Source organism: Rosa rugosa, chromosome 1, assembly GCF_958449725.1.
Source record: "Rosa rugosa chromosome 1, drRosRugo1.1, whole genome shotgun sequence".
NCBI lineage: Eukaryota > Viridiplantae > Streptophyta > Magnoliopsida > Rosales > Rosaceae > Rosa > Rosa rugosa.
Genome location: NC_084820.1, coordinates 58,551,935 through 58,565,345, shown reverse-complemented (window position 1 = coordinate 58,565,345; position 13,411 = coordinate 58,551,935). Strand labels below are relative to the sequence as shown.

General features: G+C 38.0%; 3 protein-coding genes and 3 non-coding genes across 6 annotated transcripts; 5 read left to right on the top strand and 1 right to left on the bottom strand.

Moving 5' to 3' along the window:
• Positions 1-289: 289 nt before the first annotated feature.
• Positions 290-2,571, top strand: LOC133725713 (large ribosomal subunit protein eL20y). The gene is made up of 4 exons (XM_062153077.1): positions 290-430; positions 621-736; positions 962-1,025; positions 2,008-2,571. The coding sequence occupies exons 1-4, from the start codon at positions 416-418 to the stop codon at positions 2,347-2,349; spliced, it is 537 nt and encodes a 178-aa protein (XP_062009061.1). The 5' UTR covers positions 290-415; the 3' UTR covers positions 2,350-2,571.
• Positions 1,183-1,274, top strand: LOC133727589 (small nucleolar RNA snoR69Y). Its single transcript, XR_009855270.1, has one exon. It is a non-coding gene; the product is annotated as a small nucleolar RNA snoR69Y (small nucleolar RNA).
• LOC133727588 (small nucleolar RNA snoR69Y) lies at positions 1,395-1,489 on the top strand. Its single transcript, XR_009855269.1, has one exon. It is a non-coding gene; the product is annotated as a small nucleolar RNA snoR69Y (small nucleolar RNA).
• LOC133727591 (small nucleolar RNA snoR69Y) lies at positions 1,599-1,693 on the top strand. Its single transcript, XR_009855272.1, has one exon. It is a non-coding gene; the product is annotated as a small nucleolar RNA snoR69Y (small nucleolar RNA).
• A 381-nt stretch (positions 2,572-2,952) lies between the features above and the next one.
• LOC133725710 (3-hydroxyisobutyryl-CoA hydrolase-like protein 5) lies at positions 2,953-6,410 on the top strand. Its single transcript, XM_062153074.1, has 16 exons — positions 2,953-3,180; positions 3,374-3,445; positions 3,563-3,646; positions 3,733-3,801; positions 3,916-3,979; positions 4,088-4,161; positions 4,284-4,367; positions 4,470-4,554; positions 4,637-4,722; positions 4,888-5,009; positions 5,096-5,156; positions 5,277-5,375; positions 5,598-5,699; positions 5,795-5,836; positions 5,956-6,062; positions 6,157-6,410. The coding sequence occupies exons 2-16, from the start codon at positions 3,413-3,415 to the stop codon at positions 6,200-6,202; spliced, it is 1,158 nt and encodes a 385-aa protein (XP_062009058.1). The 5' UTR covers positions 2,953-3,180; positions 3,374-3,412; the 3' UTR covers positions 6,203-6,410.
• A 147-nt stretch (positions 6,411-6,557) lies between these two features.
• Positions 6,558-12,432, bottom strand: LOC133725709 (protein VACUOLELESS1). The gene is made up of 15 exons (XM_062153073.1): positions 11,585-12,432; positions 11,043-11,333; positions 10,811-10,950; positions 10,067-10,172; positions 9,880-9,972; positions 9,537-9,626; positions 9,329-9,442; positions 9,068-9,175; positions 8,885-8,958; positions 8,738-8,792; positions 8,004-8,233; positions 7,572-7,701; positions 7,343-7,445; positions 7,077-7,174; positions 6,558-6,869 (listed from the first exon to the last, which is right to left on the bottom strand). Exons 1-15 carry the CDS (start codon positions 12,368-12,370, stop codon positions 6,714-6,716), a joined length of 2,574 nt encoding a protein of 857 aa, XP_062009057.1. The 5' UTR covers positions 12,371-12,432; the 3' UTR covers positions 6,558-6,713.
• Positions 12,433-13,411: the final 979 nt, after the last annotated feature.

Genomic DNA, 13,411 nt, shown 5'->3' with positions numbered 1-13,411 from the left:
TTAATGACAAAGAAATGTACTTATATAATCCAACTGTTCATTCATGTTGGTGCAAGTACACGTCGGTATGGAATACTCTCTCAAGAAAGACTCCCTAGCCTGAGTAAAATAAACCGTGAGACACCTACGCCAATGAATATCCTCGACAAAAGTCTCCAAAAAAAAAAAAAAAAACTTGTGTAAGTTTGGGCTAGGCAAACAGTGGGCCTTATTCTTTTGTAATTTCACTCTTGACCTAAAAACTATAGTGGGCCTGATGCAGTTGATCTGCCTAAAGCCCAGATACCGAGACAGGGAGCTAGGGTTTTAAACCTTCCACATGTTATAGCCGCTGAGGAGAAAGAGTTTTGGAGGCAGCAGCAGCAGCACTCTCTCAGCAGTCACAGCCGCGGCGTCTCTTCTTCCCAAATCTCAAATGGCTCCTTTCAGGGTAAAACCTCTTCACTCATCTTCCTCAACCCATTTTTCCACATCGATTCTTGCTTCCCTGCAACGCTTTTACTTGCTTAATCTTCCATTTCATCATGTTTTCCATGCATGTTTCTGTGATTTTGGTTTCAAAGTCTTAAGCTTTTTTTGGGTTTTGAGGGTTTTTGAATGGTGGGTTTTTGTGGAAACAGTATCATCAGTACCAGGTGGTGGGGAGAGCTCTCCCAACTGAGAAGGATGAGCATCCCAAGATCTTCCGCATGAAGCTCTGGCACACCAATGAGGTCCGTGCCAAATCCAAGTTCTGGTAAGCGTTTGATTCCTTAAAGATTGAAACTTTGAATGTTAGAGAGAGCCCAATATAAACTAAGCCATTACTTGACTGTGTAACTTTGAATCGTAAAGGTTCATACTTTCTGTTTATCAAGGTGAAGTTGCTTGTAATATTGATTCAGGTTTTTAATATGTGGTTATGTATTTTGGGATCTTGTTTTGAGGTGGGTTTTTTTGTTTGTTTGGATATTTTGATTAGGTACTTCTTGAGGAAGTTGAAGAAAGTGAAGAAGAGCAATGGACAAATCTTGGCCATCAATGAGGTATTTATCTTACATTTCTGTCAATTAGCGCTTACTCTTTGAGCTTACATGAGTCTGTTATTTTGCCAATTGTGGGTTGGCTTCTTAAATTTGTTCCATGTTTGAAATCAAAATCAGGTTTAGTTCATGCTTGCCAAAAACTGTATTGCTCGTTTGTTATTGCAATGATGATAGATGTGAATCCCAGCTCATTATGAGACCTTTTGTGGTCTGGGAATAGACTTTATCCACATATATCTGAGCCCAGATTCAGATTGAACAACAAAGTTATGGTTATTGTTTTTATGATGATAGTTTAGGGTTTGGTTAATGCTTACAAAGAACTGAATTGGGTGTGAGACTTTGTGAGTATAGTTATGTTTATTCTTATGTTGTTGCAATGATGATAGATGTGTATCCCAGCTCATTATGAGACCTGTTGTGGTCTTGGAATAGACTTTATCCACATATATCTGAGCCTAGTTTCAGATTGAAGAAACAGTAATGTTTACTTATTCTTTGATAAAAATTTAAGGTTTGTACTTGCTTAATAACTGAAATGAAGGCTAGCTTATTTTATAACTGTGTCTATTATGTTACTGCAATGATGATATATGTGAATCCCAGCTCATTATGAGACCTTTTGTGGTCTGGGAATAGGCTTTATCCACAGATATCTGAGCTTAAATTCAGAGTGTAAAAAAAAAAAAAAAGAGAGATAAGATTGTTTGGTTATTTACTGATAAAAGTTCAGGTCTTTGTTGTTCATAGTCTTTGATTGTACTTGTATGCTTTTGTCTATTTATACATTAGGGATTGAACTTGATTGTATTAGCTTCTCAAATTGGATTATCCACTTTTAGTTTAAGGTCCTGGTGTGTCAATGGAGATTTTTTTGTAATTAGATGGTGTGCTTTTCTGTAGTATTCTTGATGGACAAATATATTGCCATCTTACAGGAATTGGTAAAAGAATAATTCTGATATTGGGTTTCTGCCTGCAGATTTTTGAGAAAAATCCAACTACGATCAACAACTATGGTATTTGGCTGCGATACCAGAGTAGGACTGGTTATCACAACATGTACAAGGAGTACAGAAACACAACTCTGAATGGCGCTGTAGAAGACATGTACACTGAGATGGCATCTCGTCACAGGGTGAGGTCTCCGTGCATCCAGATCATCAAGACAGCAACTATCCCAGCAAAACTCTGCAAGAGGGAGAGCACCAAGCAGTTCCATAACTCCAAGATCAAGTTCCCATTGGTGCTCAGGAAGATTAGGCCCCCATCTAGGAAGCTGAAGACAACTTACAAGGCATCCAGGCCCAACATCTTTATGTAATCCTGCTACCTCATATGCTGTCTTTCCCTTCAGCGGAAGCACTGTGCTTTAGCTAAACTAGATGAACCTAGGAATGATCCAAATATTTCTGAACTTTTGTTTGTTGGGAGTATGAACATCCATTTTCTATTATCTATTATCTAGAGTGTTTCAGTTTTGAAAATTATGTGGTTTTATAAGATATTAAATTTAATGAGCTTGGTACTTTGTTTTATGATCAAATTTCAGAGTATGCATGTTTTTCTTTTCTGTTCATTTCTTCTTCCTCAACGTCTGGTTTAGAACAGTGATTTGTTGATGATTCTTCATTTCATGTGATGAGTGGCTCTATTTGATCTGTTAGCACTTGTAATTTGACTTGCAAATGGTTAATCTAATGCAAATGAGTTGGGCAAAACCTTTCGCTGAAGTAGCTATTCACAGGAAAGGATTCTTTCCAGACTTGTATTTTGGTTGAACAAAAATACAAAAGGGAAAGAAAAAAAATAAAATTTTGAACCTTTGAGAAGGCATCACAAAATTCACAATTTAGAAAGACCCAAAGAACTAAAATTTAATCTTTACACTCGTCAACTTCAAAATGGGAAACCTTCATAGGAGGATGGGGGTTGGTGGCAATCACACTCCAGCTACTTTAACACTCAAAACCACATTTTCAAAATCATGATTCATGGGTGTAGTTGGAGGTGGTAGGTAGATGAAAACTTTCATGTATTTGAATGCGATGGCACTCTACCAAAGCAATGATCAAGCAGACAACAACCCGACCCTAACTTCTTCACAAACCCACTTTGTTCGCTGCATTTTTCCTCAAAACGCTCCAGAGCTGATGTAAGTTCTCATCTTGTTAGTCTCTTTAAGTATGTTTCAGTTTCAGCTTCTTTAGAGTATTGTATCTTTCTTGATCAATTACTTTTCTGGGAAGTTGGTCCTGTAGTTGGAGTATATAGTAGAGAGTTCATTGATCAAGCAACTCATCTCTTCCTTATTGGCCTTCTATCATTGGGTTTATTTGTTTGTGCAGTTTGTTGGATTCAAACCCACAAATTAATTAATCATCAAAATGGCACATGAAGTTGCAACTTCAGATGAACCGGTAATCAATTTCCTTCTGCATTTCTGGTTGGATGAATTTTTCTTTGGTGTTTTTATTCAAGAAGATAATAAGTGTCAGTTGATCATTACATGGGTGTTTGTGTGAATAATCTTTTAGGTTCTTCTTGGAGAAGAAATAGACCATGTGAGGTTGATCACTATGAACAGACCTCGTCAATTGAATGTCATCTCATCAAATATGGTAGGACTAACAACGTCGATTTCCAGGTTGTTGCAGTTTAGTATGAGTTATTGACATCATTTTTTTCTCTTTCTTACTGTTTTCAGGTTTCTTTGCTAGCTGAAAACTTGGAGAAGTGGGAAAAAGACGATAAGGCTGAGCTTGTAATCATCAAGGTTAGTTCTAATGCTCTCTAAAATCCTGGACTGCCATTGGTTTTCTTGCTCCAACTGTCATTGTGTAATTTGTTTCAAGCATTTCGATTATAATTCCACACTGTTGTTGTATAGGGATCAGGCCGAGCTTTTTCAGCCGGTGGGGACTTGAAAATGTTTTATGATGGCAGGAAATCAAGTAAACACTCTCCTGGAAAATATTTACGTTGTACTTGTAGGCATTGCATTATCTGAAATGTATATAGAAAGTGAAGTTGCTCATCAGTTGCTTTTGGGTCTTTGACAGAGGATTCATGTCTTGAAGTAGTCTACCGAATGTATTGGCTTTGCCACCACATTCATACTTATAAGAAAACCCAGGTAATGCTTCGCAAAATCTGATTCTATCTTTCTCGGATTCATAATTAAGAGGGCAATAGTGTCCCCTGCAGTTTATGTTATTATTGAAGGTATCACTCAAGAATTGATGTTAATATCAATAGGTTGCTCTGGTCCATGGAATTTCTATGGGAGGAGGTGCTTCTCTAATGGTTCCAATGAAGTTTTCTGTAGTCACAGAAAAAACTGTGAGTACAATTCTAGTCTCTTGGTTTCTTACAGCCTTAATATCTAGTTCTGTATAGTGACATCAAGTCTTTTTGTGGTACATTGCATGAATGCTTTAATAGGTTTTTTCCACTCCAGAAGCGAGCATTGGCTTTCATACTGATTGTGGTTTCTCATATATGCATTCCCATCTTCCCGGGCATCTCGGTAAGCATGGGCAATATAAAGGAAAATTATTTTTCTTGGCCTTAACAGAAGAAAGACTGAATGGTAACTTGTGGATGTGCAGGTGAATTCTTGGCCTTGACCGGAGCAAGACTTAATGGTAAGGAATTGGTTGCAGCTGGATTGGCAACACATTTTGTCCCACTTGAGGTGATTTTCTCACTCTTTGTTATTCCCATTGATGTCTTGGAATCTTAATATCCTGTTCATAGAACTAATCTGAACTCTAAAAGAAACATTAAACACTTTGATTTTAAGTTCATTGTTATAAGATCTTTACTTCAAAATGAAAACTTTTCTTTTTTTGTATATCAGAAACTGTCTGATCTAGAGAAGCGTTTGATAAGCTTAAACTCAGGAGATGCTAATGCAGTGAAGGCTGCAATTGAAGAGTTCTCTGTGAAAGTTCAGCCTGATGAAGAAAGTGTCTTAAACAAGTAATAAATCTCAGTTAATGATGTTTTATTGCCAACTCCAATTTGATCAAGACTGAACTTTGTATATCATATTCCTTACCTTCCAGGCAGTCGATAATTGATGAGTGCTTCTCCAAGGACACTGTGGCAGAGATTATAAACTCCTTTGTAAGTTCCTTTTCCCTATTTCTGATTTAACAAATTGCTGAAGATTATCATCATAGAAATGCATAATCAGGTATTTACTCACTCACATACAACTTCTATAAATGTGGGATTGTTTTATAGGAAGCTGAGGCAAAGAAAGAAGGAAATGGATGGATAGGTCCTGTTCTTAAGGGCTTGAAAAGATCATCTCCCACAGGATTGAGAATAACACTAAGATCGGTATGGTTTCTTACAGTTTGATCAGGTGCATATTTTTGTTTCAAGTCCCACTGTTTAGAGGAAGTGGCCATGGTGATGGTTTGCTAGTTAAGGGTTTAGTTAATGGAAGCCTGAAATGTATATGAGATTGTACACTTAAAGACTCAATTCAAGAAGCCATCAACAACTAGGGTCTTTGTCTCACCAAATTATGCAAAATTTCTTCCCCTTTTTATTCTCCAGATTCGCGAAGGAAGGAAGCAAACATTGGCTGAAGCTCTGAAGAAGGAATTTCGACTCACAATCAATATACTAAGAAGCACCATATCCGAGGATGTATATGAGGTAATTATTGTATAATCTATAGACATTCCCATTTTTTAAAATCCAATTTTTCTTCCTACTTCTGAAGTGTAATGATATACTATTTTGATGAACAGGGTATTAGGGCTCTCACTATTGACAAAGATAACGCTCCTAAGGTAACCTTTCCCTCCCCAAATGATGACTATCATGGATCTCACGGGCTGTTCTTGTTGTGTCGTCTTGTTCTCTTTTTCCTTTCCATTTTGTTAAATCTCTAAATGTTGCATGGCTATAGTGGAATCCACCCACCCTTGACAAGGTGGACGATGAGAAGATAGACCTCGTTTTTGAGCCGTTTTCAGAAGATTTGGAGCTCAAGATTCAAGAAAATGAAAAATTCAGGTGACAGCAGCCTCATAACTTCCCCAGTACAAATTTGCGTGCTGATTATGGACAAGAAAATAAGAGTCATATGTTTCTTTTTAACAAATTGCAGGTGGGATGGCAAATATGAGAATTCACCCTATCCATCCTTGAATTGAAGGCGACTCGATAAAGTCATAAACCGTTTGTGATCATTAGTGAGGTTACTCCAGGCTGATTTTCACGATTGGATATGCTTGTCCTTTAAAAGATTTAAGGTTCATAATGTTTCCATTGTAAACTAAAGTACGACCTTTATATCATCATGTTAATGTAATAAAATGGTACATGATCTCTATATTGGAGGCTTGAGGAAATTTAAATTTAAATTGTCAAAGCTATTTCCCCTTTCGAACAGAAACTTTTACAAGTTATAACTAACCACATCCGATAAGAGAAGGTTTAAGCAACCAAGACACCCAGTTTTCGTGAATGGCTTTTGCAGCAGCAAACTTTGTCAAAATACCTCACTCATATGAAAAACATCTACTCATCTGTATTTCCTTTACATTCAGTCTGCCATGAACAATGTATCACAGAATATGGACACAAATGCACAGTAAAAACAAAAAAAACAAAACAAAACAAAGAGATTAAAAAAAGAAGGAAAAAAATATGGAGAAAGAAAAACTACGAAACGCCCAATCGATCTCGAAGGGTATCAAAAATTGATGAAGCTGCAGGATTTTGTGAAAACGTCAATCTTAGTCGACCAAGCAATTCCCCATCTTTTGCCTGAGAGGCAGCATCAGCAGCTTCCTTGGCCATGCCAATCCGACCATAAGACTACAATAATTTAAGATTTAAGTTAATCTAAGGGCTGTCAAGTGCTAAGAAGATTTGAACCTTTGGTAATTAGCACTGCACCCGACATTCATGGCAGCAAAGCTACTATTACCAATGTATAAAAGATATTTTGATAGAACGAAATGTATGCAAGCAGCACAAGCACAACAGCAATAATATGTTTGTATATCTGAAAGTCTAAGTTACCTCAGCTCTTTCTCGAGGATCCGTGAGTTTTGGGATATATTTCAAAGCTTCCCCTCTTTCATCTGCTTCAATGCATGCCTCAACAAATGGCCTGTAACCTATCAGAAGAGAACACAAACCAGGTATCTACTTAGTACGACTGCAAGCCGGCTATAGCTGTCCCCAAAAAGAACAGAAAGTAATGTCTGAATGCTGTTTATATATCTCCCCTTTTTCCATCTATAATGGAAATGTCACTGCTATCCATAATTAAATGAAGGCCTTACCAATTGGTGGTCTCTTTTCTTTTGAAAACTTCTCCAGGGTATCCCAATCTCTGACTGTAGCCAGAGCAAAAACTTTCAGCCAATACCATCTCTTCTCAGAAACCTGAGACAAGTGCACATTAGAGCAATCGATGGCTATATAGAAGCTGATGCGAAAGGCACAAGCGAAAAAAGGTTTGGAAGAAGCCACAAGCCTCAGTCCTGGTGGGATGAGTGTAACTTCACAGACCTTAAATTCAGTTTTCACTTTCATTGCTGCTTTATGATTTCCCAGCACAATACAAGTTCGGATTGTATCGCTGATACTAGAATCAACAAAAATAGCCTGCTTTGTTGACACTTCTAGATCATGCTGCATTCTGTAGAAAAAAGAATGTATTCAGAAAACCAATGTATGAGCTTTTTACGTCTTATATGTGGGAATGTGTAACAGACTAATTATCACTGTAAATTAAAAATAGGAAAACATCTAATCTGACCCATAAACAGCATCAGACACTTATGATTGCTACGAAGTTAGAACCAATTGTTATTTGTAACAATATTGTTATCTACCACCATAACATGCTATTCCTTGAAGCCTATTTTACAAAACGAATGGCATGTCTCAGAAATTTCATTCAATTAACAGTGCAGCTCACCAAATGTAGTCAAATCTAACCTCAACAATTTTGCATGTTCTTCAGCAGCCTTTAATTCAAATGTAAAGTCCTTATCCTTATTAGTTTCTCCAAAGAGACTATTGGATTCCTTATCCTTACTAGCTCCTCCGAAGAGATTCTTGGCCTGCTCAATTAGTTTAATGCGCGGACCATGCAGGGGAGATCCTCTGCTTGCCATTGGATTTTTCCCGAGTTCCCAAGATTCTTTCCACACAAGGAAAGCCACCTCCTACAACACATGAGTTTCCATAAAAGATGTTAATAGGTATTCAGGAACTTGATCATTGGATTACTGTTTGATGATAGCAATGAATTGTGGGGACTAGTAAAATATATGTGAAACCCCAAACCATTTCGCATCAAGCCCCTGTACAATTGAAAGTAACAGACATGTCTACTAGTTCAGCACTAGTGGAAAGTAAAAAAAAACTCTTAATAGAAGAGTGGAAGAACAAGGGAATGGTTGCTCCATGGAAAATTGCACTTCACTTTATGCTAAAGCCTTCTCCATATATGAGATGACTGAAAATCTAATAGGATTAATAAGAAAAATTTCCATTTTCAGTAGATGACCAACTTATGGTTTCCTATCCTACTCTTAATATGAAAGTATAATTGCATTTATATACCATGCATTATGTTTCCTTTATGCTTTCTTTTGTCTTCCTAAAAGAATGTATATATTGTCCATATACATGCATGCATGTAAAACCAAGAGCCAACTGAAACCTACCTGAAGTTGTCCAGCCGATAGGAAGAAGTCCTTCAAAAATTCATGATTATAGCACCTGAAACAGACAAAGCACATGATGCATGTGAAAAATATAGACTAATACAAACAAATGCAACTTAAGAATATATCAGGCTAGTGTCTACTTACCGTGCATAAATCACAAACAAATCGCGCGCCAGGGGTTTCGGGTGTAACATTTTGAAAAATGCCAAAGGTTCTCTCTGCATAATAAAGCAATTTGTTTGTTCTCTGAATAGTTAATCTTAATCCAATATATGGAAACTTGTAAAAGAAAAATTGGAGTACATGTTGAGTTTCTAGACATATTACCTTTTGCCAGATATGAAACAGAACAAGATAAACAAGGTCTGTATCACCACTTTCAATTGCCTTCGTTAAAGCTGTATCTTCTTCTCCTATGCTCAACAAGAGAGGAACCTGAAGTCAAAGAATCAGAATCAAGATAACAGACTTCTTTCACATTTTCATAATACAAGTTGTCAGCTCATGTTTACCTCTCAGGGGATAATATATAAGAAACAAGGTAATAATATCTTAATAAATAAATGAATAAATAGATAAAAATAAGACCTGTTTGGAGGACCGCGGTTCATGTTCAACAAGCATAGCAGCTAACTTCCGGCGGCCATTCTTATCTGCATGAGCAGCAACCGCTGCATAAGATATTCCTTTGCATAGTTTCAACTGAAAAATATAAGAGAATGATTTAAGATGGGTTTGTTTGCCGGTGTAGAAGGAGAACACACAACATAGTAATGAATGGAGATAATCACACAACCTTATCAAGTAAGATTTCAAGAAGAGTAGCATCAGGAATTGCCAGGGAAGCTGTTATCTTCGAACATGTCCAGTGCATTATCACCATTTCCTGTAAACATTAAGAGAAGAGATGAGTTGCAACATGTGTGGATTAATTCTAATTTTTAAGAAAGCAGAAACTATAGAGCTTTCTGAAGTAACCTAGTTTACATTACAAGAACAAACATACATATGCATAATAGTACATCATTCTAAAATTTCATTTTTCTGTATTGTTGGACACTATGGTCTGATTTTTGATCCGCTAAAAAAAAAGGAGCAAACCAAAGATCAGCTATGTAAATGGAAAAGAGTAAACTTACTTGATTCATTCCAAGGTATTCTGATATCCGTAGTGCAAGAAGATGCTTGTAGGAATTAATCAAACGACCGATCAGAACAGATGGTGTAAGCACCTGAAGGCAACAACCATATTCGGTATTATTAGAAGAAATAACACGAGTATTCAGCATTGCAGATAAAAAATTACAAGAGTCCAGCTTTAAAAACCTTGTATTGTTGAATACTAAGAGGCATTCCAACATCAGGATGCCGCACAGCATTTAATACTCGCAAAGTTTTACACATCTCTTGAATATGATCACGTTGAAAATTGCTGCCAAAGCCAACTGGATATCATTACCGAGAGCAAAAAATCAGAAATAATGTACTAAGATCTATGCAGCTAATAGAGATTGAAGGAGATTTACCTATGGATAGATCATAGATCATTGATATTAAAAGGACTATCAATTGTGAACATTCAGTGAGTGGAGTATGGTAAAAAGGAGATTATAGAAATCATATTGTGCCAAAAGACCTTAATTATGAAATATGAACTCATCAAAAGCTTAAATTCCAAATACTCACGCAGCTGAGAAAAACCTATCGGTTTTCGCACTCCTACCTAGCAGAAAACTTGGAAATCAAGTTTCTTCCATTATTTTATAGACAAAGATAGCAAAAGTTTCACTCGGTAACTATAACTAGGTTCCAGGTTCTAATGAAACCAGATAGCAATGAAGCACAATGTCAATAAGATAACAATTAATAGCAAGACCTCCACTTTATCAGGGCTTGGAAATTAATTAGAATCTCAACAGCACCTTAGTCTGATTAAAATTCAGAAAAGAAAACCCGCAACCATTTGAACCCAACATACCCCTAAGCACTCATGCTGGAGAAACTAAAGGAAGGGTAAAACCAAAAATATCAGAATGATCATATTCTACTGCAATATCACAAAAAACTAACCTGCAAAAGGCTTGACCATAGCTTGCAGCTCTTAGCAGTGTCTGTTGACGTGAGAGATCAAATTCATGACCGGCAGCATCAATACATGCTTCAACAGCCTCCGACAAGGATGCACGTATTAGTCGCAAATTCTCATCTGCCTGTTGAAAACATGAAATCAGACCTTTGTCACAATAACTTCGCAAAGATTAACTGTTTCCATTTGATTAGAAACAAGAAAAGAGTACCCTACCTTAGCACTTCGTCTGTCAAAATGATCCAAAGCATCGAACAACAAAGCTGCAGGCGATGTACTTCCAATCTTAAAGATGGATTCAGTAGAATCAGGTACACGTTGAAGAAATTCCATACTGGAGTTGGACAATATCCTCACTCCATCACACTCGGGAATGAGAATAACGGGTTCGTCATAAAAGTACCGCACGGGATCCCCTCGAGGACCCATCATTAACAGTATATCATCCCAATATAGCAACACTGTGTCCATTCCACACCACGCCAGCTGTTCCGGAGGAAGCGCTGACTGCATTTTACAATATACACAGAGACACATTATAAGCTACTGCTACAATGCAGTAATTAACATGCTGATAAATTACACTGCAAGTAACATATAAGCTGTAACATTGCTGCGAAACGAGTTCATTCTTATAAAACTATCAAATTTATGCCCTAAGATGCTATACAAAACCTAAATTGATTCGAAACTAGTGAAACAAGTAGAGTATTAGATGTGTTAATTTGACATAATTGAAAGATTGAGTAGAATCTAACCTCGCATTCCTGCTCAATCAGGATTTCATTGAGATTCGAAGTCATGACCAATAAGCGGCCGTCGTGAGTGAACGAAGCAAGCCACTGACCGTCGCGAGAAACCGCCATCTTCTGCAGCGGTCCACGTAGGACGTCAACCCCTAACTGCTGCACGCCGTCTTCCTCCACGGCCAGAACCCAAGGCTCCGAAATCCCAAGCAGAACCTCCACGTTGCCGGACATAGTATACTGCGGCTCGATCACGGCCATACAGAGCGGCGGGTCCTCGATCCCCGGGTCGGCGAGCTGGACCGGGTTCGGGTTCTGGAAATCGGATATGCAAAAGAGCTGATTCGACTCGGTGATGCAAACGACGCCGTTCCCCCAGAAGACGCAGTCGACGACGTTGCGCTCGAAGCACTCCTTCCCCATGGAGATGCTCGGCTCGACGATCTCGGCGTGGATGTTGTAGCGGAAGACGGTGCCGTCCTGGACGAGGCAGACTAGGGTTTGGTCGTCGGTCCAGGCCATGCCGATCAACCGGCCGCCGGGGTGTTTCCAGATGGTCTCGCCGAGTAAGAGCCCCGAGGAATTGAAGATGCGGAGCTTGCGCTGGGCGGACTCGCCGCGGAGCTGGACGATCTTGGAGTCGTCGCGGATGACGGCGATGGGGCCGCCGAAGGGGGCGCAGGCGACCTTGTTGCGGCTGAGGTCCACGTGGCTCCACGTCATGCGGTAGACCTCGGGCTTACGGTAGTATCGGTTGTAGAGGAGTTGCCACTCCGCGGCGACCGAGACGTTCGCCATTGCAGAGAGAATCCGATCAGTTTCAGAGCTCAGTAAAGAAAAGGGAGAAGAAAATAATAGTGTTTTTGTTTTTCTTTTGGATGGTAAAAGTTCTTATAGGATGAAACAGAGAATTTACCGCGTAAGTTAGGCCCAAGAAAATTTTGGAGCAGAATGGGCCGTGTCTTTGCAGCCCAATAAGATGGCTAAATGACATTTTGGTCCTTGTATTTTGACCAAAATTTGACTTCTGTCCGGTCTATTTCCATTTTTCGTAATTTTGACACTGTTGCTATAGTAATGTTTGCAATTAGGTCAAAATCATAACTACCTTAATCCGTGATAGTTGTTATGAAGCTTCGGTTAACGGGAAGTACAATTTGAATTTATTTGCAAACATTATAACAGTATCGGATAAAATTTCACAATTCAAATAATATGGACAAAAGTTGAAAAGATAGACGCTATGGAAGTCAAATGATGGAATTAGAGGTTGTTGAGAGTTCTAATCAAGAAATATTTTTACTAATCCGTGAGGGTTGTTATGTGGCTTCAGTTTCGATCTTGTTTATCAAATTAACGGGAATTACAATTTAAACTTGTTTGCAAACATTATGAAAGTTTTGGAATAACATTCTCAAAATTCAAAAAGATGAAAAGGTAGACACAGAAGTCAAATGATGGAATTAGAGGTTGTTGAGAGTTCTAATCAAGAAATACTTTTACGAAGACACTACTTGGTTATCCTTCAAAGTTCTATTATGAGTCTTATTAAGATCTTTGGTAGTGTCCTAATAAATTAAGAATGTCATAATAAGAGGCCCTTGTCGTGTTTGATTCTACTTTGTAATTATATGAGGTATTATTGCTTGAAACATTGATGATTTGCTTTCGAGGTCATCTCGTGATTCTAAGTGGGCAGTGCTTTTTAAAATAATATGTGACATACCAACAGCATTAGGAACTTTTATGATTGATTTCATGTGATATATATATTTCTAGAAGACATACATATGCCCTTTTAGTATGTGATAATAACAGAACAACATTCCTCATCATACT

Coding starts and splice junctions, on each gene's coding strand:
- LOC133725710 (XM_062153074.1), top strand. CDS start 3,413: ATGGCACATGAAGTTGCAACTTCAGATGAACCG. Junction 4,368..4,469: donor CTGTAGTCACAGAAAAAACT/GTGAGTACAATT, acceptor ATGCTTTAATAG/GTTTTTTCCACTCCAGAAGC. Junction 5,376..5,597: donor TGAGAATAACACTAAGATCG/GTATGGTTTCTT, acceptor TTTATTCTCCAG/ATTCGCGAAGGAAGGAAGCA.
- LOC133725709 (XM_062153073.1), bottom strand. CDS start 12,370: ATGGCGAACGTCTCGGTCGCCGCGGAGTGGCAACTCCTCTACAACCGA. Junction 7,702..8,003: donor GAACATGCAAAATTGTTGAG/GTTAGATTTGAC, acceptor TTTTTTCTACAG/AATGCAGCATGATCTAGAAG. Junction 6,870..7,076: donor ATCCTCGAGAAAGAGCTGAG/GTAACTTAGACT, acceptor AAATTATTGTAG/TCTTATGGTCGGATTGGCAT.
- LOC133725713 (XM_062153077.1), top strand. Junction 737..961: donor CGTGCCAAATCCAAGTTCTG/GTAAGCGTTTGA, acceptor TATTTTGATTAG/GTACTTCTTGAGGAAGTTGA. Junction 1,026..2,007: donor AAATCTTGGCCATCAATGAG/GTATTTATCTTA, acceptor TTCTGCCTGCAG/ATTTTTGAGAAAAATCCAAC.